At 42.1% G+C, this 24,801-nt stretch overlaps 1 protein-coding gene across 1 annotated transcript in view; it reads left to right on the plus strand.

The window, feature by feature from the left end:
- The first annotated feature begins 3,519 nt into the window (after positions 1-3,519).
- Positions 3,520-24,801, plus strand: part of gpc3 (glypican 3) — an 86,853-nt gene continuing 65,571 nt past the window's right edge. Inside the window, exons 1-2 of the mRNA XM_058063678.2 lie at positions 3,520-4,013; positions 11,534-11,695. Of these exons, the coding sequence (XP_057919661.2) occupies positions 3,821-4,013; positions 11,534-11,695 (355 nt within the window). The 5' untranslated portion in view covers positions 3,520-3,820. The remainder of the gene's footprint in view (positions 4,014-11,533; positions 11,696-24,801) is intronic.

A 24,801-nucleotide genomic window follows, 5' to 3' on the forward strand; every position in this document is an offset into this window, starting at 1 on the left:
TAACTGACTTTCAGTTAAATATGCCTTAGTGATTAGTTACTAATTAGTTTCTCAATAACTACTCTAAATGGATGTGCCTTAGTTTCTCAGTAACTACTCGCTAGTTCCTCATTAGTTCTCCACTATTTCCTCAAATACTATTGTACATGTATGAGCCTTGGGGATTAGTTCCTCAGTAACCACTCTAAATATATGTGCCTTAGTTTCTCAGTAACTATTCTACTCACTATTTCCTCAAAAACTATTGTAAATATGCCTTGGTGATTAGTTCCTCTGTAACTACTCTAAATGTATGTGCCTTAGTTTCTCAGTGACTACTCTACTCACTAGTTCCTCATTAGTTCTCCACTACTTCCTCAATAACTATTTGAAATCTATGTGCCTTAGTGATTAGTTCATCATTACTTCCTCAGTAACTACTCTATTTTTGTGTAACTTATTGTAAAGTGATATTTAGCTACACACCATTAAAAACTGTAAACACTGACACCCTATTCAGTGAGTACAACTAACTTGTACATGTTGGCAGGCCTGCGCCAACACTGAAAGTACTCTGAGCTTCTCTCCTATCTTGAGCCACTTGTTTAGCCAGCATATTAACTTTGTGAGGACCCCCCCCCCCTTCCTTGGAACCCTGGGACACATACCATCGTACCAGGAGGGATCCACTACAAGTCATGTGCAAACAATATGGGGATGGTATGCTTTATTGGAATATTGACTGATTCCAACGTCAGCTAAAAATGATACTTGATTATTCATGCCTTATGATGATTTTGTGTCTACAAATACAGGAAACGGGAGAATGCAGGAAAGGAATGTAGGTCAAAGTTCAAGCTGGGAAAAAGGTTAGTTGAGCAACGGTTCCCACAGTGATGAAGAGGGAGGCAGAGGGTCTCATGTAGTAAATGTTTTGGGGTGATACTTGTGTGCAAACGAAGCTGGGTGGTGGAGGGGCTTTGTGGGGGCAGGGTTTACAAGGGTTAAAGGTCACAAGCCTCCTGGGCGGCTCCTGCAGCACACACACACACACACACACACACACACACACTGCATCGACTGAATCAAACTAATTCGTCCTGCTGCTTTAGTTTTAAAGTTTTTGTTGTTTACAACTCTAATGTAGATTTTTAAAGCGATGTTTTGGTTTTAAGGATTTCCATCCGGGAAGACTGCGTCGCCTGCACGCCGACCCCACCCCCACCCCCACCACCACAAAGAGTGAAACAACTCAAAGATGACAATTTCATGCTTGACAAAACTGTTAGCTTGCAGCAAAGACGGAATGAGCAGGATGCAACATCTGCCTCCAAGGTAGAACTTAAAGCCATACCGTGAACTAGGATGCGTTCAAGCACAGGTAAGGCTTCTTTCCAACGTATATTTCATTGCTATGTTTTTAAAGGCATACGACCGCGTGCATGCTATGCTATTCCAGCGGAACAATCACTCTCAACTTTTTGTGTTAGCATAGTTAATGTCATTAGTGGCAACAATATGTGATAAAATGTGTATTTATCAAGGTGTGCTGCTTCTAGAAGTGAACCGACTGTGACGAGATCGCCATTCATTCATAGTCGACCCGCTCATCACGAGGGGCTGTTGGCGCCACTTTAGCCAATGCAGCACACGGTTTCAATACAAATGTCGATATTAAGGGTAGTAGTGGTATCGGATCGATACCGGTGCGATTAGGGTGCTGTTTTTTGTTGTGTAGTTCAAATTTATTGTGTATTTATGTCTCATTGAGTAAGGCTCTGTGTACAAGAGAGCTAAAATAGTTGCCTTTATCATTGATTTAAACAATTATTATTGTTGTAGTATATCTTTAAAAAAGTAAAAAAGTATCAATATAGTCCATAGTAGCGTTGCATTTACTTCCAATTGGATTGATACTAACATTTCTAGTATGGCCCACCACTAGCACACACTAGTGTGGGCAGGTATGTATATAAAATAACAGGGTTTAATACTGTATCAGATTGATACTAGCGATATCTCCCAATCCCAATCTGTATTAAACACATAATGCTATGCATATGCCTGTTAGCATATATGCTTCTCATGACAAGGCTATTATTATTATTTAATGGTTTAAAAATGCTCTTCATGCAGCTTGTCTAGTTCCAGATCTCAGCAAATCAAGCGCTCCTCTCATTCTTAAGCAACAATTCTTATTATGCATGTACTTTCAACTGATTTTCTTCTTTTTTTATTCCAGATGGATTGGACATCTCCAACAAACCTGACCTGACCTGCAGGTCCTCCAGCTAAGGTGCATCTAGTGTAGTTAGTGAAATACTTCCGTATCTACTGCCCTAGTTGCTCCTTCTGGCTGGAGAGCTTTTTTCCTCTTCCGCAGTCCTCGGTGCAAGGAATGGGAGGGAATTACTCAGTATTATTCACGATTCACCTCAGAATATTCAAAAAAAATGCAATGATGATGCTTTGTTCACTAAACAGCATAGTCCCTGAAGGAGCAGTGATTGTGAGATAGGTCTTTAACGTCCTCGGAATAAAACGCTTTTCACATTGCTGCCTCGCTCTGGTTTAAATACACAATCCTTACATCAGAAAAACACTTTTTTAGATGCCATTTTGAAGAAAAAATGACCAACGTACCTCAGCGGTGGTCACCAAAAAGCTTTAAGAAGTCAAAAAAGTCAGTTTCTCCAACAATTTAGATCAAATTTGAAATTTTTGTTATTGTTATTGTTTGTTATTGTCTATATGGCTTTGGTTGTTTGAAATATGCTATGTACAGTAAATAAAGTTTGACTTGACTAGCAGGCTTACACCAAGCGATTTCCTCTCTTCTGATTGGTTGATGTCTGACAGCCACACTGTGATGTGTGAACAGCACAGAGCTCAGTTGATTGGTTTCTGTTCCCACATGAAGTAAGGAGACCGACACAGAGTTATTCAATGTTCGGTGTATGAACACTAGGGATGTCTGATAATTATTGGTACCTTAATTATCGGTATAATTGCAACATTATAGTGGTGCTAAAGGCCCAGGTATGAAATACTAGTTGACTAGTTTGTGTAGTATTATCTTACATTAGTTGGTACGAGTACACATCCCGGCCACCATTTTCGAACAGTATATCTCCTCAAGGGGCAATACTTGGTATACAAGATGTACTCCCAATCTTTGTGTAAGTTGACTTGGCTGTTCCAAAGTGCTCACAGTGCAGGTAGTTTTACTTGACCTACCTCAGTTTGGGCACTTCAGGTGTTGCCGGTCTCCTTTCCCCATGTGACATAGTTTTACAATGTCTTGGATGTGTTGACAGTAGCTGTTGTTACGCTGGTTGGACGCTAGATGGCAGCATTTTACCTTGATTGAGCTGAAGTGGAGGCGAGACTGTTGCAAGTCAAAATGTGATTTTGGCGTCTCCACTGCAGCTTCTCATTTGGCATTTGAACTCTTTTGTATATTTAATAATTGACATTTCATTAGCATTTTAAAATAAATATGCATGTTTGGTTCTGTAACGGATATCAAAGCACAAATAAGCTACAACGAAACTAGCTACGTTGAAAAGTGCTGTCGGTGCCACTCAGCATCTTTACCACAGCGTTCAATGTCCTCTGACGTCACATCCCTGCTACTCACACACCTAGGACATCTCTGTTGAGTAGACAGGAAGGAAGACATGTGTATGCGCGTTCACGATGCGCGCACCAGCTTGCAGCTTGAGTCTTGTGAACTTGTCAGCATCCGAGTTACTTGGTCGAGCAGCATCACACTTGCGGAAGGATGCTGATGAAAGCCACGTCCTAAAGGCAGCGTCCTAAATCACCGGATCCTCTCTGAATGCTTTTAGATTCATTTCCTTGTTTGTGTTTTTGCAGTTTTGTAGCCATGTTTAGTTTAGGGCTTCTTTTGTGCGCATGCCTGCACGTGTTCTCCAGGATTGACGGCCAGGCGCCGAATTGCCAGGAGGTTCGTGCCGTGTTCCACACTCTGCACCCGGGGTCCAAGTGGGTCCCAGAAACCGCCGTGTCAGGTAACATGCCTTCCTCTTTTGCTTGCCACTTTTACGCACATCACGTCCGTGAATGCGTCACTGCTTGTCTGCAGCATGATAACTGTCTGAAATTGTTGCGATTGAAAGCTTTTCACCTCCATAATACATTGATGCTGATGCGGGAGATCAGCATCCTGAGTGGGAGACATCCCACACACATACACGCACACTCAAAATATCCCAACCTGCTTGGGTCTAAAAACGCTGGAAATTCAATTGCATACATCAGCAAGCACTAAATAATTCCATTAGTTGACTTTTTGATTTTGACAGCAAGTTTTACTCTTGAACACAAAGAATTTTGGCCACTACAAAACTGCCAAACACATAAAAAAAATATGAAATGTTGCATTGATTCTCAGTCAGCAATTCTGACTTCATCACTAGCATCAACAAATGTTAATCCGTCTTTTTTATGGAAAAAATATGACAAATCTATAAAAAGGTAGTGTAATTTAAACAGCAGAGAAGAAGACTTTTGATGCGTATTGAAGTACTTTCTTGGCATACCCTCAACGTATCATATTCATCTCCCATCTGTGTGTGCGTGCATGATGCTCCATGCATCCACTTTTAATCACACGTCCTCCACCTGGGCCAGCCAACGTCTCATCTGCCAGCCAAAGACGGGAAAGATTCAACACATTCACAGAAATATTTAGTGCATCTCAGGTGTGTTTGTAGCCTCTTCAGTTAGGAACTCAACCAGCAGATACTTTCCACGCCGCTTGTCCTCGTTACGGTCCCAGGTGAGCTGGAGCCTATCCCAGTTGACTTCAGGTCAGATACAGGGTCTCATAAATGTTTATTTTGTAATATGCTTTTATTTTTATACTCAACATGAGCGACAGTGGCTCAGGAAGTAAAGCAGGTCACCCAGAAGCCAGAAATCGGAAGGTTGGCGGTTTGATCCTTGCTGCCTCCACCTAGTCGGTGTTGCTGTGTCCTTCGGTGCCGCCCACACTGGTGTATTAATGTGAATGAACAATTTGGAGAGGCCGTAGGCACGAATTTGCAGCCAAGTTTCCGTCAGACCACCCCGGGGCAGCTGTGGCTACAGATGTAGTTTACCACCACGGAAGTTTAACACAAGCAAATTCATTCATTCATTTTCTACCGCTTATCCTCACTAGGTTCGGGCAAGAGGCGGGGTACACCCTGCTGGACTGGTCGCCAGCCAATCCCAGGGCACATATAGACAAACAACCATTCACACTCACATTCATACCTATGGACAATTTGGAGTCACTAATTAACCTAGCATGTTTTTGGAACTACGTACTACATAATAAATAAATGACATAATTCCAGCATTGCAAAAACGATATTACATGTATGTCACGCCACAACGAGTGTCCCCTGTTTGAAAGACCAGCAGCCGCCACTGTGTGTGTGTGTGTGTGTGTGTAAGCCCTCCCTCTCGCTTCTGCTTATTGTCGACACACACGCCAATGCAAATTTTGACCAATCACTTGGTGCCTTCAAAAGCTCATTTTCTTCAAAGAGCGAGCTGCCGCCACTTCAAAGATGTGAGAGAGAGCGAGAACAATGTATCTCTTACTTGTCTGCGTCTTCCAGCATTGTTCCATTAGTCATATGTATGGAACTGTTGCGCAACTCTGATTGTGCTATGTGAGTGTGTGTGACAAGAGAGCATAATGGACTGAATCTAAAGGTGTAACAATTTCTAATAATACTCCTAACGCTAACCTTTGACCCTAATCCAAACCATACAGTAAACTTTGGAGTAGTGGAATAGGAATAAATATGTTTTACATTGCATCAATTCCTGAACACATCACTAAAGGTCCGTGGGACTTTGTATTTTACAAAATGGATTTAATTCCGCCTGTTATTAGGTTTCAGTGCAACTTTTTATTCAGACATGATTACTACAAAAGCCGCCTGTCTGACACCTTATACTGATAAGGATCTCTTTACTACCTCCACATTAGGGAACACTAACGTAATGTCATATTGATCCTTTGTTGCCGTGTGAGATGACCTCAAATCCTCCTCTGTGATATCATCTTCATTCCTTATTCACATTTTCACACCAATACACGACCTTGCCTTTCTGTAGCTTCATATACATCCTCATAATATTAACAAAAAGCTTAATTTCCCTGTGTCCAAATAGGATGTGTTTAGCAAATTAAAAATGCACATTAAAGTTTCATGTGGAACCACTTTTTAGTTTTCCTTAATTCCTTCAGATAAAAGATAACATCTTAAATAAGAATACAATATCAAACTACATGAAATATTCAAAAGAAATATCTCATCCACTGGTCTTAAAGTGTGAAATGTAGAAAATATAGTCATGCTTCATCCATAATATATCTCTGTTACCTTTGATGTGGTTTTACTGAAGTTTATGTCCGCCCCAAGTCCAGCAAGTAAATGATAAAAACTGATAAAAACAAGAGTATGTTGTCATATTTTAAACAATTCTAATAATACAAAGAAAAACAAGAACGACACATTCTCACACATGCATCTTGTTGGAGGCTGAGCTGACACGTGTCACCTTTAAATCCTCACTACATTTTTGTGTTTTTGCATGAATGAGGCTGAACCCAAAATAACATCTTGGCAAATATGGATTGCTGGAACTCGGAGGCAGCAGCTGGTCAAGAGCTTCATCTGATCCTTTGCAAATGTTTAAAAATTCCCTCAACGCGGGACAACAAGACTGAAGTTCATTTATTTAGTTCTTTATGTGCAGCATTAGGCACGTTGCCATCAACTGAGTATTTGGCTGCAAGTAAAGGAAACAGCTGATGATGTTCCACTCCGTCCCTGCAGGTGGTGCTAGTGTGCATACTTTGTGGGTTTGACTCTTTCATTGTCTTACTAGCTTGTTTACTGCGTGTAGCATCTAAAAACAGCGCAGTTAGTCTGATTTTATTTGCCATAACCAGTGGCGAGGTAAGGGTCCTTGGGGGCCCAAAGCAAGAAATTCACGGGGCCTCCACCCCAATCCATGCACACCGGAAAAAAAAAATTGCACACAATTTCTGGAACCCCAGGCGCCCCCCCAAAGGGGGTTTGCTACATTGTTGTTTCATAATTGCATCATAAATGCCTATTGTTGTTGTTTCTCTGCAGTACATCTTTTAGCACTTGGGGCACCTGGTCTCTCAGGGGCCCCTAAAAGCCGGGGCCACAGGCAAATACCCTGCCTCTGGTCATAACAACGAGTGAGAATATTCATTTATTCATTTGCGGCAAAGAGACCGGCCCCTGGGGGACACAAGGAACTGTCAGGGCTTTCATTTCAATGCACACCTACCAACATGTACACATTTTTTGTACTCAGCATGCAGTTTGGTTGCTGTTTTGTGGTTGAATACAGTAAAAAAAACAACAAATTGTACTTAATTAAGCATTTTCAATCATGAAAGTTGCTCAATAATGTAACTAAATGGCAGAAGAAGCACTGTAGTACATGCGGTGTTGGGCATTAGCAGAATTCATGTAGAACAAATAAAAGAACAGCAAACGAGATTAAGTTAAGATAATTAAGTGAATAAAATAATTAAAAATGTTAGTATGGATTGACATAGCAATATGTTGCTAATGGCAAATGATGTCTATGCTGTTGACAAAAAGCATCCAAAAGGCAGATGAACCCGAAGGGATGACGGAGGTCTCGGTCTACTTCATCATCCACTTTTGTTGACTCCAAATCCCCGATGGAAAGCCGTCTTTAATGACGTGAACTCGGGTTTGCTGCTTCACTGAACCACAGATTAGGTTCTTCAGCACATGCAGTTTTTAGATCATTACTTCATTAAACGGCTTAAAGCTCAGCAACAGTTAAAACAATTATTAGCCGCTGATATCATTATTATTATTCCTCAGGTTGATTTGTAATTGCTGCTATTTTTAGTTCATTTATGCAGAATTTCTTTTATTTTTATGTAGCCTCCAGAGTAAAGCAGCGAATCCCTCATGGCTTGACTTAACACTGGTAGTTGATCTATAATTTATGCTCATAATGAGTAGCTTTTAATATATTCTATATTTATTAATACGGCTCCGCTCCCCTTTGGTCTCATCATTAAACTTGCATGGTGGTAGCTGCCTAATTGGGAGACGCGGTTGGGGCTTGGGACTGTTGATTTCTGACAATTAAACACACAATAATGTTGTTTATGTCGGGGTATAGGCTGCACGGTGGACAAGTGGTTAGCGAGCAGGCCTCACAGCTAGGAGACCCAAGTTCGAGTCCGCTCTGGGTCATCTCTGTGTGGATTTTGCATGGGTTTTCTCCGGGTACTCCGGTTTCCTCCCACATTCCAAAAACATGCTAGGTTAATTAGCCACTCCAAATTGTCCATAGGTATGAATGTGAGTGTGAATGGTTGTTTGTCTATATGTGCCCTGTGATTGGCTGGCCACCAGTCCAGGCTGTACCCCGCCTCTCGCCCAAAGACAGCTGGGATAGGCTCCAGCACCCCCGTAACCCTTGTGAGGAAGAGCGGTAGAAAATGAATGAATGAATGAATATAGTAAAAAAACGAGTGTGTCAGGAAGAGTATAACCAAGTTAAAATATCAAAGAAGGGCTTGTTTGATGTTCGATGTCATGGTCTCCATCCATTCTATCATTAAAAAAACATTGTGAGGGTTTTCAGTTAAGTCGGCAAAAAGCAGAAGGTCGATCAATCGACTCTTGATGGGCGGGGGGGGGGGGGGGGGCACTGAAACACCTTGACAGCTGCTCTGCATGTTCAATTGCCTGAGCCACGCTTTGTGTATATTGATCGAAAGTATGTCATAATTGAAGTCCACCTTCTTAAGCTGAGCTGGCAGACTGGTGGAGATTTACATGTAAATTGCTTTCTTCTTAAAAAAAACAAAAAAAAAACGTCAACGAGTCCATGTGCAATGCCTGAAAGCGATACTGACCTCCAAGTAAATGATGCAACATAGCTGCGACAGTGACCTTTGAACAAATAACGGCAGAGAGACCTGCGCTTAAGGAAAACAGGAGCAGATGGAAGCAGATTCCCAAGTGTTCACAGGAATTCTCCATGCGTTCTTTTTGCATTACAATAAAATTGTCTAATGAAACACATTTATCATCCGCCACATGACAAATGAGGATGAAACTGTCACATATTGAAGCTGAATTCCAGCATCCTACTGATGAATTCCGTCCCTGCAGTCTGAAATAACGTTGATCTTATCTATGGCGACTGTTGTCTGTATCGATTGAAGCTTGGAAGCATGTCAGCATGCACACGGAAGCTGCTGCCGGACACTTTTATTGCACTTTTAACTCATTAGGACGACGCTCCTCCAACATGAAGGCAGCTGATGTTTGTTCCTCTTGCTGTTCATCAGTTTGACTGACGCTGGGCTGCATCTCGCTAAATTGTTCCGTGTTCATTGTTTACGGTCTGGTTTGGAACATCAATAGTTTGGAGGAGCAGAGCTAAACAAACATCCTGTTTTTATAAGGCTTTTGTGATTCCGAGGTAAGAATCAAGAAGGAAACCATTGATGAAGGCTGCATGGTGACCAAGTGGTTAGCACGCAGGCCTCACAGCTAGGGGACCCGAGTTCAATTCCACCCTCTGTGTAGAGTTTGCATGTTCTCCTCGTGCATGCGTGGGTTTTATTGGCGACTCCAAATTGTCCATAGGTATGAATGTGAGTGTGAATGGTTGTTTGTCCAGTCCAGGGTGTATCCCGCCTCTCGCCCGAATACAGCTGGGATAGGCTCCAGCTGTATAGTTAATTACTCAGATATCATTCGAGACGAGAATTTTTTTATTTTTTGTAGTTTTTTTGAACAATAGTCTTGAACTTTTGATCACCTATTTTAGTTTGTTTTCAATAAAGTTTTTTTTGTCTCTACTTAAAATGTACAAAAGGTAAATTCTAGCTATTTTTGAGAATTTGATCATGCACAAAAGCAACAAAAGTCTCAGAGAAACGGCCGATAATTTAAAGTCATGCTTATGATGGGCTATACATTCGTAGCTAAACTTTGCCAAATCACTATCATCGGCTGACAGCAAACATAACTAATGTAACGTGTGTGTGATACGTGGCCATGGCTTATGTGCCGGGAGCAGGAAGACTGTGGGATAAAATGCTTGAGGCACGCTGGAACGTCAGCACCCTCCAGGCAGCCGCGTAACCGTTGCAAATGGTCCCTTTTAATGCAGACTTGCACCGCCTTCCTCATCAAGATGGTCTTTTGGGAAAATTCATCATAAAATACTGAAGTGAGATCATAGCGGCACCGCAGCATCACTATAATCGCTCATGTAGACTTTCTTCTCTGGTGTTAGTTTTCAACAGATATTCCGCTTTGGAGAAACATTCCCGGTATTCCATCGCTGTGCACCTTGGAAAAGATCTGTGTGAGTGCAATTAGTTGTCATCAATCGATGTGGAAACGACCTTCGGCACGACTTGCAAGAAGAAGCAGTGGCTGTGTTGTGATGTCCTACATAAGAAGAGCATGCTGGGTTTGTTTGTCTTCAAACCCGAAATGCCCCTAAGCTCCTCGTGTTGTGCACAAAAAAACAAAAAAAGATTTTTTTGATCTGTGTGCAGCCTTGAGTGGTCCCAAAGTTTGTCTTGACCAAATTGATCTCAGTGGAAAACATCACAGCCCGAGACTGCGGCTCAAAATGACTCGTATTTTTAGAAGCTATTTATTTTTTTCCCCACTTCAGCGCTGCTTCGTACTACCTCGTACCTTGGTATGTGACAAAAAATAAAAATAAAAATAAAAATAAAAATAAAAATAAAAATAAAAATAAAAATAAAAATAAAAATAAAAATAAAAATAAAAATAAAAATAAAAATAAAAATAAAAATAAATTATATTAGGAAAGCAGGAAGTGAACAAATGTAACAGTTACTGACTGTACTAGGTTCTGAGGACAGGGGGGTGGGAGGGGTGCACAGGATATGAATGAATGTAGTAGACATTCAAAAACAATAAAAAAAATCGAAATATCCAAAAAACAAATAACTAATAAATAACAGATTTAGTAGAGATACTCAATTGTTTTAGGCCACCATTAAATTTATTCAAGTACACACAATCTATACTGCAAAACTGGACAGTGATCAATTATATCATCATTATTATATTATTAAATTAATAAAAATTAATAAAAAAAACAAACAAACTATATTAGGAAAGCAGGAAGTGAACAAATGTAACAGTTAGTGATTGTAAAAGTACCAGATGGAGGGGTAGGATTTAATAAGTTTTGCTTCTTCCTACTCCTTTTGGACATTTGGAACTGGGAACTGATTATGGGATGCACTCAATTGGAATCTGATGCATGTTCAAATGAAATAAAACCATTACCATTACCATTACCATTACCATTACCATTACCATTACCATGACCAAATAACACTGACTTTTAATTAAAGTAGGATCTGGACCAGTTTCCTGTGTTTGACGACTGCCGCTAGCGGCTAGCTATTCTCACATCCTCATGCCTGCGTCTCTGCCAGGTGCTGATCTGCAGGTGTGCCAAACCAAAGGCCCCACCTGCTGTTCCAAAAAGATGGAGGAGCGCTATCAGGTCGCTGCTCGTAGCAACATGGAGTCCGGCCTGCAGGTCGTCAGCGCCCAACTCAAACGTCTCATCATCCAGAACGCGGCCATTTTCCAAGGTAAGCACAAGGAAACGTGGCTTCTCTAAACTTGTTGGTAATCTTATTGTTGTACTGCTGGAGCCCTGAGCAACAAATACTACCTTGAAGTGTCCTTGAAGTGACTTTAGATGTCATCCGGCTGGAGGTGACAGACATTTTGCCGCCTCCTGGGATTTATGTTGTTCAGTGTGAAATAACAGAATTTTTCACAGGAGTACACTTTGATAAAAGATGTTCAGGGTGGGGTGTGGGGGAGGGGGGAGGGATCCTCTACCTGGGGGTTGAAAATGGCTGATGGGCAACACCTGTTGTTTTGCACATCCTGTAGCTCGTTTTACTGGTTGCTTCGCCCGCTAGCCAATGGCAGCTATTTCTTTTTTTGTTTTGGTTTCTACAGTTTAGTTATGACTGAAACTCCACGGCAAATCACACTCTTGCTTCTGAATGATTCTTTGTTTACCGTCATGAAATTGGACTCGCTGGGCCGACTTTGCTGTGAACGTGCGCCCTGACACGGCAATTAAAACGTGGACTTTAATGGCGACCGTGGGGTTCGCTTGACTCGCTTGTCTCCAGCTAACAACGTTAGAGACCGCTGCACTTTCCTAGAAGGGGTTCAATACTAATTGCTTTAGCAAAAGGGCAGCACAGAACTCCCAAAACATCCCCCGCACTGGAATCCTTTTAACATCCCGGTCTTATCTGTCTCTCCGCTTTATCTTCGCCTTTTCTCTCCGACTCTGTCATCCTCTCCCTCCATCTGTGTCTCTCCCAATCTGTTTGACTTTCTCCCTCGCTCTTCATGTGTTCGTGCTGCCGGGATTGGGAATTGAGTGCATGCCTTCTTCTTTGCACGTTTCTGGTTCTTTTCTTCACCACTTACTGCTAGCACAGATCAAAGGGTCTCCCCATCCTCTCCATCCTCCCCATCCTCTCCATCCTCTCCATCCTCTCCATCTCCCATCTCTCTGCATCCCTGCCTCCTTGCAGCCTCACCTGCTCCAACTTTCACTTTGCTCTTGGAGTCAAACTCTCCAAACAACAACGTCTCGCTACGTCTTTGTCTTTTAGCAGCGAGCTGACAGGCCGCTTAAACATTAGCTTGTCTTCAAGATAAGATCAATAGCAGGAAATAGGTAAGACGCAAGGACTTTCTAGTGGGGCGTGAATGCATTGTTTGCTATTTGACAATTTAATGAGCCCTGCTAGATATCTCAATGGCATAGCGAGGAGCTAATGTGCGATGGAATCGTTGCAGCAGCCTCTCTGATTTGTGATGGACTCAAATTTCATTTTGATTCACATTAGCGAGATCATAACATCAGCTTCCCCTGCGTTGCGTGATTGCCTCGCTGGTAATGGCCTGATGCTTTCAATTTAGCTCAAAATGAGAATCTGCGAAACCTGTGCCGGGTGCTCGTCTTTAATGCTTAGAATGAGAAGCCGGTCTTGCACATGCTGAGAATTTCATTTCCCAAAATGAATCATGAATATTTAGGTAGAGTGTATCAGTACATAACTTGGTACACAAAGTCATTGCAGAGGTCGGCGTCAAGGGAAAAGTTATCCAACAATGTTTCAATGACAGATTCAATGAATTACAGTGGATCCATATTTTTTATTTGTGGGGAAAAAAACACAATTTGTGCATATCATCTCCATAATAAGGCAGTTTTAATGGAAGAAAACCCATCCTCGGTATAGCTTGACAGACCTATAGCTTGCACAGACAGTCGTCAGCGCAACTCCAACTAGCTTGAGGAGGTGTTCTTTATAGGCGGTGAATCAGCTCCATATTTACACCCTCACTCACACATCATAAACTAACATGATTATGCAGTTATGGAAGTACAAGCTTGCACATGAATATACTGTACATGCAAAACAATGCTATTGTATACAGTCTGTTTGCAGTTACATTGTTAGATTGTTCCACATTGTGTTATTTTTTGGTTTCTCCGTGAGGGAGTTTTTTCATTTTATCATGTAAAAATAAAAATATGTATTCCTTGCTGCGTGCCAAGCCTATTATCAATTGTGCTGCACACTTGGATCAGTTGTCAAAAGGAATTCACGTCACAGCATCTTGACTTTGATGCTTGATTAAAGCTTGTGAAACAATCATTCCTCCCATTGCTGCCTCGTCCTCCCTGCCATCGAACCTCCCTCCATTTGTGGAACAGCTTTGTCAAACAGAAGCTAATTCAAAATCTTCTTTAGGCACGACGCTGGATTGGCACCTCTAATTGTTGCCATTTCTCCTAAAAGCTGCCCTTTTTGTTAAAGAGGACCTATTGTGCTTTTTATACTTTTCTGACCTATAAATGTTGGTCAAATGTTGTATTAAACGATGCCAAAGTGTTAGATAATTAGCCCTGAAAGATGTTTTGGGTGGCTTTGAACGCTTTTCATATATTGCCTGCACTCAGTAGAGCGCTTGGGAGCGTAACCAATCACAGCGGAGTGGGCGTACCTAGAGGAACAAATTAAACAGACCGTTTGGTTGTCCATGGAAACACGGCAGAAAGAGGTGCAGAATCTAGAAGATCCGGAAAGCTTATAGTGCGTATAGCTGATCTACAGGAATCCACAACCGAATGATTGGTCACCTTTGAAGTGTTTTGCACCCGACGGCTACAAAGATTAACCGGAAAAGGAATGTACCAACTCCAAACGTTATCACTTCCTACTCTGGGATTTGGTGCATTCCTTTTCCAAGTGTTGGAATTGGAATTTGTTTTGCGTTTTTGTTCATGTGTTTTGCACTTCTCGGCCCAACAACCTGCATATGTTCATTCACAAAATCCATCCAGATGAAAATCCATTATCAAAATAAAAAAGATATTCACTAGCAATATCGTAATATCCAAAGATTCTTTTGGTTCTCTTTCAAGCTTTTTTCCCACTGGAGGCAGTATCTGTTATGTGGAGAATGACACCCACAGACCACAATGTCGGCTCACTTTCATCACAGTCCAACGCTCGTCTGCAGCCGCGGGAACCATCCTGACCCTCAGGGCAGACACACTCCAGTCCAAAGAGCAAAGCCAATTAATAAACATGAGACGACAGAATTGGCCCGGATTGTTATAATGTCATGCACGGATATCTGAGAGTGTGAGCGTGATATCTGAAAAGTGGGGCAGCCAGGCCTGTGCTCCTGGAACGAGTCCTTCACAGACTGGATCAAACAGGTCGGGGGGGTATGGAGGATTTAGGGTATGATATTAGATGTGTGGAAAAACGGTGTTTTGCTTTTTTTTTGGACCTTTGCATAGTTGTAAAAACAGCTGCTAAAATATTAGCATGTCGGATTTGCACCACAGCATGCACACCATCTGCTTGTCCTTCCAGTCTTCCAAAAGTAGATTTTTTATGATTTTGGATTTGTATAAACAAGAAAAAAAACAGCGTAATATTTAATATTTTTAGCAGAAAAATGTTGAAATGATCAAAGTTGTCATGATATTAATCACTGAGCTGCTGTTAATTAGTTTAGATTAATCACAACTCATTCATTCATTTTCTACAGCTTATCCTCACGAGGGTCACGGGGGTGCTGGAGCCTATCCCAGCTGTCTTCGGGCGAGAGGCGGGGTACACCCTGGACTGGTGGCCAGCCAATCACAGGGCACATATAGACAAACAACCATTCACACTCACATTCATACCTATGGACAATTTGGAGTGGCCAATTAACCTAGCATGTTTTTGGAATTATTTTATTTTATTTTATTATTAAATAGTGCGTCGGCTAAACAAAAGGTAAAGAATATCCCACCGTTAGCATCCACAATTAAAATAGTTGAGTGAACAGAAGTGTGAATAAATAGTGTCCTTGAGTTTCTCATACTTTATTCCTAGCGGCTAGCATATTAGCATCTCATTATCCATCCCATATATTCCATCGACTTTGTTTCCTTTTTAATTACTGTAAGTGTAAAAGGAATTAGAATGGCAGGCCCCTCGTGGCTGGCTGGTGGTTGACCTTGGGAGGAGTTTGCCCTCATTTGTCTTGGATTCTGCTGAATGGACATTTGCCTTGGCGGCATCCCGCACGAAACCTAAGAGAAGGTGAATGGCAGCCAATAATCCAAATCGGACCTCGGCGCCCTCTGCATCCATTCCCTAAATCTGCCTCGTTAGCCACCCGTTTGACCACACATGCAGCAGGCGTCTGCCCCAGCATTCATCTCCAGTATCTTCAGTCTTCCCGTACTTCCGCCATGCAGTCATTTGGTGGAATAGTTTCCCCTCAGTGATCCAATAAGAATGAAGACTGGTGAGGTGTACTGAATGCATGCCGTGAGAAGTTGTTTACTTGCTGCCCCGGGCCAATCTAATAACTTAATGATGTGGAGAGGCACTTTTCCTGTGTCCAATGGGCTCCTCGGAGCATCATTTAGCAGACACAGTGCGGTACGCCAACCATTACCGCATCTTCTTCCATCAACTTGCAATTTAGCTTTAACTTAATTGCTGTTGAGTGCATTTTATCATCACGCGTATCATGTATTCGTTTGCCTTTTCTTCTGCTTTTTCTGGCAGACTGTCGTACAGGGTAATACTTAAGGTATTTATGTGTTTGTGTTTTTTTCCTGATAGTCTTTTTTTCAGCAGTGGTTTTGTTTTGGTATTTGTATTTTTACTCACTTTTTGTATTAAAATATGTTATCTTTTACGACCCGTGCTGTTCTCTGCTTTGGGATCCAGACCCGGCCTCAGTCGATTGTTACCGCTGCTGATGTTGTTGATTTAACGTGGCTGTGAAAGTTCAGATCTGAGTCCATTATTACATTTAGATTTTATACCTGATGATTAGTCTCTAGGTGATTCAGTTTTAGCTGTTTTGCTGTGTATTACCTGGCCTAAATGCAGCATGTACAGACTAAACAACAGGGGTCTCAGGGTTGAGCCCTGGGGAACACCACAGGCCAAAGCCAATTGCTGAGACACAGTTACCAATTCCAAAAAAGTAGCTCCTGTCCCCAAAATAGGACTTGAACCAGTTTATATTTTATGTTATTATTCGTAATTGTATTGGCGGACAGGAAGTTATGATATGATATATGACATTGTTTTTATTTATTGTGAATGCTCTCATTTTTCATTGTTTGGCTTCCCAAAAAGTCAGCACTATCCCTACAGGCTTTATGTAGGTTGCCAGTTTCTGCCGTCTCCACAGGAGGCCTCAGCTTCCCGTGGCAACAACACGGCTGGCAACGCGTTTTAAAGAAGCTCATAATTTATACCTTTTTAATAACACTGCGTCTTTTGATTTGACTACTCTCACACCCAAACATGACGGCTGTCTCTCTGGTGATAACATTTGCGCCAGTCAGCACCGCATGGGGTGAATCATGTGATCCTTCAAAAGTGGAAATTATGAAAGAAATCAGCCTCTTTTCACAGACACTTTCACTTTGGCCTGCTCGTCTTACGTCTGGTCTTGACAAAGGACGTCTTCTCCGCCGAGATAAGAGCATGTTTGCATTCATCCTGGGCTCATCTGTGGCGTGGAGGATTTTTTACAGCTTTGCTTGCTTTGAAAATGAAGGAAAATAAGACATCCCCAAAACTTTTTTTATATAAATACTATTGCGTGTCCCTGATGTTTTTTCCTTGCAAATAATGGCAATGAAAAAAGTTTTCATGGAATTTAATCCTGGCTTTATGAATACGAATAGGAGAGCCCCACTTACAATAAAATTGACTGTAATTATTAAATCAGATTCCCCTCCAGAACAGAAACCTTCCCATTCTTTCTTCTTCTTGTGTCACACACTTACTTAACACCCCAGCAGTGGCCAGATAGAGGCCTTGTGTGTTTGCTAACATGCTAACAAAGTAGCAAGGAACAGGAGTGATCTCATTACGAAGGTGTTGCAGCTGAATGCAAATCACGTCATGCACCAATTTCCCGTGGTGGCACAGAACTGGGGAAGTTCTCACCGTGCATGTGAAGCGCCATCCCACGGGAAACTCCCACAGGATGCCAAAGAGTCCTTCGCTCTCACAGAAAATGCAGCAATATTGGAGATACATTTGTACTGTACATTTTACATATGCTGTCATATTCATAAATTATCCTTGTTTTATTTTAATTTGTATTTTTTTCCAGGCAAAATTGTGTGAATTGATGCAGTGGAATGGTGAGTGTTCAGGAATCCACTGAATTGAAGTCTCCTGTTTAATGAATGCATTGGTGCTTTTCTAATCCCAGACCAGACCAGGCTGTGACAGATCTGCCTCATTAGATTCATTTATTCGCATAAAAAAAAGCAATATTTTTTTTGTCTTTGTGTCACCATGGCGGACTGTTCTCATGGGTGGGGGGTGTGGGGGGAATGCATGATTGGTGTTCATCTGTACAAATCCTACGCCACCTACCAAGCTGCGTTCTTTATGTTGATGTGACCCAAAATTGTCACGAGTGGTTTTTCGGGACAAGTCTAGCACTTGGTGTTGGAGCCACGTTTTAATGATGCGCCCTGTTGCACGCCTCTCGAGCTGAATTTCATCATGGAGGAAAAACAAACAGTGTGCAGTGAGGATCAAAGTGTCATTTGAAATGCTGTCATCAAACTGAGCAGAAGGGACTGACAGCTCCTCCCATCTCCAGCTGAGAGAAGGAGGCTTTGTTTCTTCGGCTGCCTGATGACACGTTCATGAGCAGGATGGAGAACAGACAAGGGGGTGAGTGCCCCATATTGACACGTGTGCACCCGGCAGATGACTTGCTTTAAATGAACCCCCCCCCCCCCCATTCCCCTGTATTTGGCCTTCAAATGCGTACAGACATGCATCCAGATTTGTGGGCTTAATTGAATCCAAATGTAAACAGCTATATCTGTATTTGTGATATACATTTCCACGTATCTATAATGCTTATCATATGGGTCCATCACAAGGAACATTTTAAGTATTTTTCTCGGTTTGGACTCCGGTTTCCTCCCACATTCCAAAAACATGCTAGGTTAATTGGCCACTCCAAATTGTCCATAGGTATGAATGTGAGTGTGAATGGTTGTTTGTCTATATGTGCCCTGTGATTGGCTGGCAACCAGTCCGGGGTGTACCCCGCCTCTCGCCCAAAGACAGATGGGATAGGCTCCAGCACAACTCTCATGAGGATAAGCAGTAAAAAATGATTAAATAAAGGAATTCCAGGGTCAAACTGTCCCCATCATAAAAGTGCCAAAAGTTCCACACATGGATCAGTCCTCTTTCGAGCTTAACGTTGACGTTCTCTTTCAATTTCAGATCAACATTTGCAATAAAAGTGATTAATTATCACATTTGATTCAGCTATTGCCATTATTCAATCCAGTTTCATGCCCTAAATATGAATGATGTAATGTATACTGTAGGTACTCACCACAAATGAATGAAATGTAAAGACCCATCAGTGTAGCCTTGAGCCTGGGCACCATGCGGGCAGGCTGAAAAAGGCGTCTCGCCAAGCTGCTTTTATGTAATCCACATTATTTGACTGTTATACGTAATTCCAATAATCATATCTTAGCTTGCTTAGCTTTACCTCTCTGCAGTTTGGAGTGTGGAACCTAGTTCCCGGTAGCCAAACAATCTTTTGTGTATATCTATGGTGTGTTCAAGGGCTGCGTGATTCCTTGTGGCTCAGTTCTTGTGGAGTTTGGATCTTCTCTCATTATCTGTCACTGTCCCGATAAATTGCGACCAGTCCAGGGTGTACCCCGCCTGCTTCGTGAGCCTGATGGGTTCAGTACAATTTGGCTGTGAAGCCTTTTCAAGTGCCAGCCATCACAGCCTTTTCATTGAACTTCTTTGAGCTCTGAGTTCATCCTCGCCAACACGGTGAGATGTTTCCCTGTAAATCCGCTTTCTTTGTACTCGCTTTTTGACAGTTGGTGGTTGGGGACGTCTTGTTGGTTATGCAAAGCATCTTTGGCTTTGACAAAGTGCACTCTGATGTCACTTCAATTGCATGTCTGACGTGTTTGAGACTAATTGAGGCTTCAGTGAGTAGAATCCTATTAATCATTTACTTTGATTTCCATGCTTCCGTCTTCACCTTGTGACCTGATTGCTCGCCCTCTGCCTTCTTCTCCGACCGGCCGCCAACACAGACGGATGCATTTTTGATTTCTGCTCATGAAATATTTAAATCCTTATGCAACATGAGCTCAGTCAGCCAGACATAACACCAGGGCAGCGGGGTGTGTGTGTGTGTGTGTGTGTGTGTGTGTGTTGCGGGGTGAAAGCCACAATGGTGTGCAGACCTCTACCAAGGCCATACAATCCATAAAGGGATCCTGGCCTACATCTGCAACTTTTCAGACTTACAGTTTCAAATGTAGTTCTCTTGTACCGGTTGGTAGGGGCGTCACTAGGTTCTGAGGACGGGTGGCGGAGGGGCTTAGCCCCCTGGAGATGAGATGCACAGGATATGAAAGAATGTAGTAGACATTCAAAAAAATCCCCAAAAAATAAAAATATAAAAAAAAACAACATATAAGGAACAAGAACCGGGATATAACTTTCCCACTTTTGGACAGATTTAGTGGAGATACTCAATAGTTTTAGGCCGCCATTTAATTTACACAAGTACACACAATCTACACTGCAAAACTGCTGCTCAAGCTCTGCAACCATGTTTTGTTCAGTGGACAGTGATCAAGTATATAATAATCATTATTATATTATTAAAATAATAAAAATTTATAAAATAAAAAAAACCAATTATATTAGGAAAGCAGGAAGTGAACAAATGTAACAGTTACTGATTGTAAAAGTACCAGATGGAGGGGTAGGATTTAATAAGCTTTGCTTCTTCCTACTCCTTTTGGACATGTGGAACTGGGAACTGATTATGGGATGCACTCAATTGGAATCTGATGCATGTTCAAATGAAATTAAACCATTACCATTAATTAGCCTATTATTATTACTATCATCATTATTTTTCCAATTATTACTACTACACTTAGTAGTAGTAGTAGTAGGCTAGTATTAGCCTGCTTTATTGGCTAGCTTATTATCCTGCTTTTTCCCTTTTATGTGAAATTTGTCAGATTTTTTTTTGTTAAAAAAGAAAAAAAATCAATATAAAATATCAAATTATTTACCCCCCCCCCTAAAATAGGCCTAATGATGCCACTGCTGGCTGGTGTGATTTGAAGTTACCCACTCCTAAATTGAGCTGATTTGCGGTCCAGACCAGACTAAATGAGTACCAAAGGCAGGACTTCAACCATGAATGAAAAGGTCCAGTCCAGGCAGGTCAACCACTGAAAGACTGAAGTTCCTGTGGTCTTCAGCACCTTTGCAGCATTCAAGCAGCATTGAGCCTCCAGCATGTTGTTTGTAGACTTGTTAGCAATGCTAGCAAATATCGAGTGATGAGGAAAGACACCAGCAGCGTCGGGAGTGGATGTCAAGGTCAAGCAAAGACAAAACGGGTTAGAGACCAGGAAATAGAATGGCTGCACGCTTCCCTGGTTGCCTGGCGTGACTGATGTGAGGAGAAATGTTTGGGTTGTGAGGAGTCTACGCATGGTCCCAGAGGAGCACCTCTGGGATGGCTTCCCTCCCCCACCCCGACATCTCCCAGCAACTTGGATAGACCAGAGACTAAGTGGTGTGAAGCAGGGAGCTTGCCGACAAGCTCCATTACCCCCCCAGCTGATTCCCGGTCGGCCTGTCAGTGGAGAGGTGACGGGCTTGGAGTTTGGGAGTGGTGGGTCGATGGAAAGCGTGTAGTCGCGCCCGCATCAGCGAGATGTGCTTTTTAGAACCTTCATTATGCTTGTAAAAGTAGTTATTCCGCCAAAGGTGCCCGATTCTTTGGCATTCAGCTTCACTCCTCGGAGGAGAGAGACGAGCCGATGGGCAGAAGCTCTGGAAAACGGGATGAATGTGTCATGGCAAACTCGGACCTTATTAGTATTGATCCTCTCCGACTGAGCGGCCATTCATTTATAATTCATCCCCGGCCTGATGGCCAAGATGGAGGGTGGAGTGGGTGGAGATGAACTGCGCTTTAGTATGTTTTCATTAGGAGTCTGGAATGTTTTGTTGTGGATGATAATGGGCCACCAGAGGGTTGTCTTTTAGCCTTGAGGGAGGGGCTCTCTTTGGCAGCATTGGGCCCTTCTACTTCATCACTGGCGGTTGTTCTCTCTCAAAATAAACTCATATTCTTGTCTTTTTTCAGCTCTACGTCTGATAATTGAACTGCTAAAAATGTGTATGGGCTCATCTCAGGCGCTTTTTATTTTATTTTTGTATTTTTTAATCGACCTAACACGGCCGTATAAACCGTGCAGAACACATTGCTGAATAAAACATGTATTTTACAGTAAATTATACTGTGCATTTATGTATTTATGAATGTCCCGCCTTGGTCTCTGATGTGTCAGCCGCGCCGCTGGGGTCCACTTTGGGGAATTTAAACAGCAGGAGGGGATCGTGACCTAGTAATATTTGAGGAGTTCTCGTCACTGCAGCGGGTTTACTCAACAGAACATGCTCGGGGGCTCCCCTGAAGAGTGTGACGCAGAGGAGCTGACAGTGTCACCCTGTCACTCAAACCACTTGCACTCCAACCCCCTTCCTGCGAGTCGCTTACCTGTCTCCTTTTCCCAGAGCTGGATCTCCCGCCGCCATCCATCACAGACCACTTCCACTGTTTTACTGCCCGTCAACCTCTGCAGGGACTCTCATTAGTTGTTGTCTTAGACAAATGGAGTGTGTGTTGTAAACACGTCTTTGAAAGCAGTGGACTTATGACCATTGTGACCATAATTCACACGTCCTGGTTCTAAATGTGTGTACGGCTGCTCCAAGTCAGTCAGAGTTCACAAGTTCAAGGAGTCTTAATAATTGAGAGCTCTCGCTTCTGTTTCCACATCACTCGTCGTGTTTGTGGAGTCACGTCACAGATCTTCAGCAGAGCAAAGGGCCGCCATTAAGAATGAACAGAAAAACACGCCCGTCCAAAATGCCTTTTTATACAATAAGGGTTCTTTGTGTCTTAATTATCCCCTTAAAGGTCTTTCCGTATGAGTTCCGGTTCAATGATGCTTAATAATGAAGAATTAATGCAAGTTATCGCTGTCAATTTCATAAGGCAGATCCTTTAAGATGTTCAAGGATACAATCTTTACCCCGCCCAGCACAAGTTGAACTACAGCAGCAGAATAGCTCATATTTCCACTTGTGTGCCGCACGGACGGACGTTAGGTCCAACCTGGATGTCCTTCCTCTCCCGCTCAAGCTTGACCAAGTCACTGATGAACACGGCACGCACCTCATGGCGGCATTAGCACAGACGTGAGGTGCATTCACGACCATCGTATCGTGACATTATTTTTCTTTGACCCATTGAAAAGGAGACCCTGCATGACAGAAAATAACAGAGGACCACAGCTCACAGTATTTACAGACATGTTGCGTCATGTGTATTTTTGCATCCAATTAGAATTTGTACTGTAATTGAATTAAGCCAGCCAATCCCAGGGCACATATAGACAAACAACCATTCACACTCACATTCATACCTATGGACAATTTGGAGTGGCTAATTAACCTAGCATGTTTTTGGAATGTGGGAGGAAACCATAATAATACAAACGGAAGTTGGTGTTTGTACTCCAAGACTGCATGATGACATTCAGCAGGGATGGTTTCCAGGCTGGTCACGTGACCTGCCTACAAATCATACGTCGTTTCCTGTCCCTTATTCGGATTCACCTGTTCTGCACTTTGCAAATTGAGTTTGCGAAGCCCAGACTGGGAAATCTTGCTTTTAGAAGTTTCTTTTCAGCTTGCAAGGCAGAGGATTCTTTCCATCCATAAAACAGAAGAATGATGTAGTCGTGACTCATTTCAAGATGGCGGGACTCTTTGCTATTCAAATGAATGAAATCCGATGCTTCAAATGAAGCTTGTCTTTCCTCCCTCTTTCTGCAGTTTCACTCAGAACTTTAAGAAGTACAAATACACACATCAAATACATTAGAGTTAGATGCTGTACGCAAATGCCAACATTCTAATCATGCATTTTTCAAAAGGATAAAGAATCATTTCAGAGGTGCAGCCCTTAAAAAAGATGACACGCTCAGCGAGAACACAACTAAACCTGTTAAAACCCCAGGAGAGGTGTTTGGTTTCACCACAACATTTCAGAACAAACTGGGGACAAGACCCAGGGGGTGAGGTTGGGACTGGATCTACTTACAACACTCAAGTAGGAGAGCAGAGGCCTTCATGAGGTTAAGAGGGTCACAATTAGTGTCTGTGAAGGGAAAACGTGGAGTCGAAGTGAGATAAACGGCATCTAATCTCTATTCTCTCAACTCATCCTGCATGAAAACCTGATCCAGATTGCTCTTAACCTGAGACTTCATTTTTGAGCAGAACAACCCGAAGCACACGGCCAAGATATCAAAGAAGTGGCTTTGAGACAACTCTGTGAATGTCCTTGAGTAGACTAGCCAGACTCCAATTCCATTTATATGAGATATGTGTAAATGGTCGACCCTAATGAGGATGTATATATATATATATATATATATATAACAGTTTGACTCCAGGGGAAACACTTTACAAACAGCACTAAATTCATCACACAGCAACTTAACACTCAAAAGCCCCCCCCCCCATGAGCTCCAGGCCCTCTGGCTCTCTCTGGTGGACAGAAATGCATCATGGGAAAACGTTTAAATGTTGTGTTTTTTCATATTAAACTATTGCTATAGGTTTCTATATTTCTGATGTATAACGTTTGGGTGTTAAGTTGCTGTGTGATGACTTTACTGTTGTTTAATAGGTGAAACCGTGAGTCAGACTGTTCATATTGAGTAATGACCTCCTGCAATTTCCAATGGGACTTACATTACAGTGATATCTGGACAACACGGATGGGAGAAATTCATTTGACGTTGAAGGTTTTATCAAGTTGTAAAGAAAATGCACTATTTTAATCAAATGGGTCTAAAAAAACAGTCAATGTTTTGAGGTTAAATTAAATAAAAAAACAAAATAAAACAAACGATTAGACATGGTGAGTGCAAAGCGATGCAAGTAAAACAAAACCCATCTTTATTTTTTGATGTGCTTATTAACATAAAGTCCAGACGTTG

Source organism: Doryrhamphus excisus, linkage group LG22, assembly GCF_037039965.1.
Source record: "Doryrhamphus excisus strain RoL-2023G ecotype Guam linkage group LG22, RoL_Dexc_Guam_v1.1, whole genome shotgun sequence".
Taxonomy (NCBI): Eukaryota; Metazoa; Chordata; class Actinopteri; order Syngnathiformes; family Syngnathidae; genus Doryrhamphus; species Doryrhamphus excisus.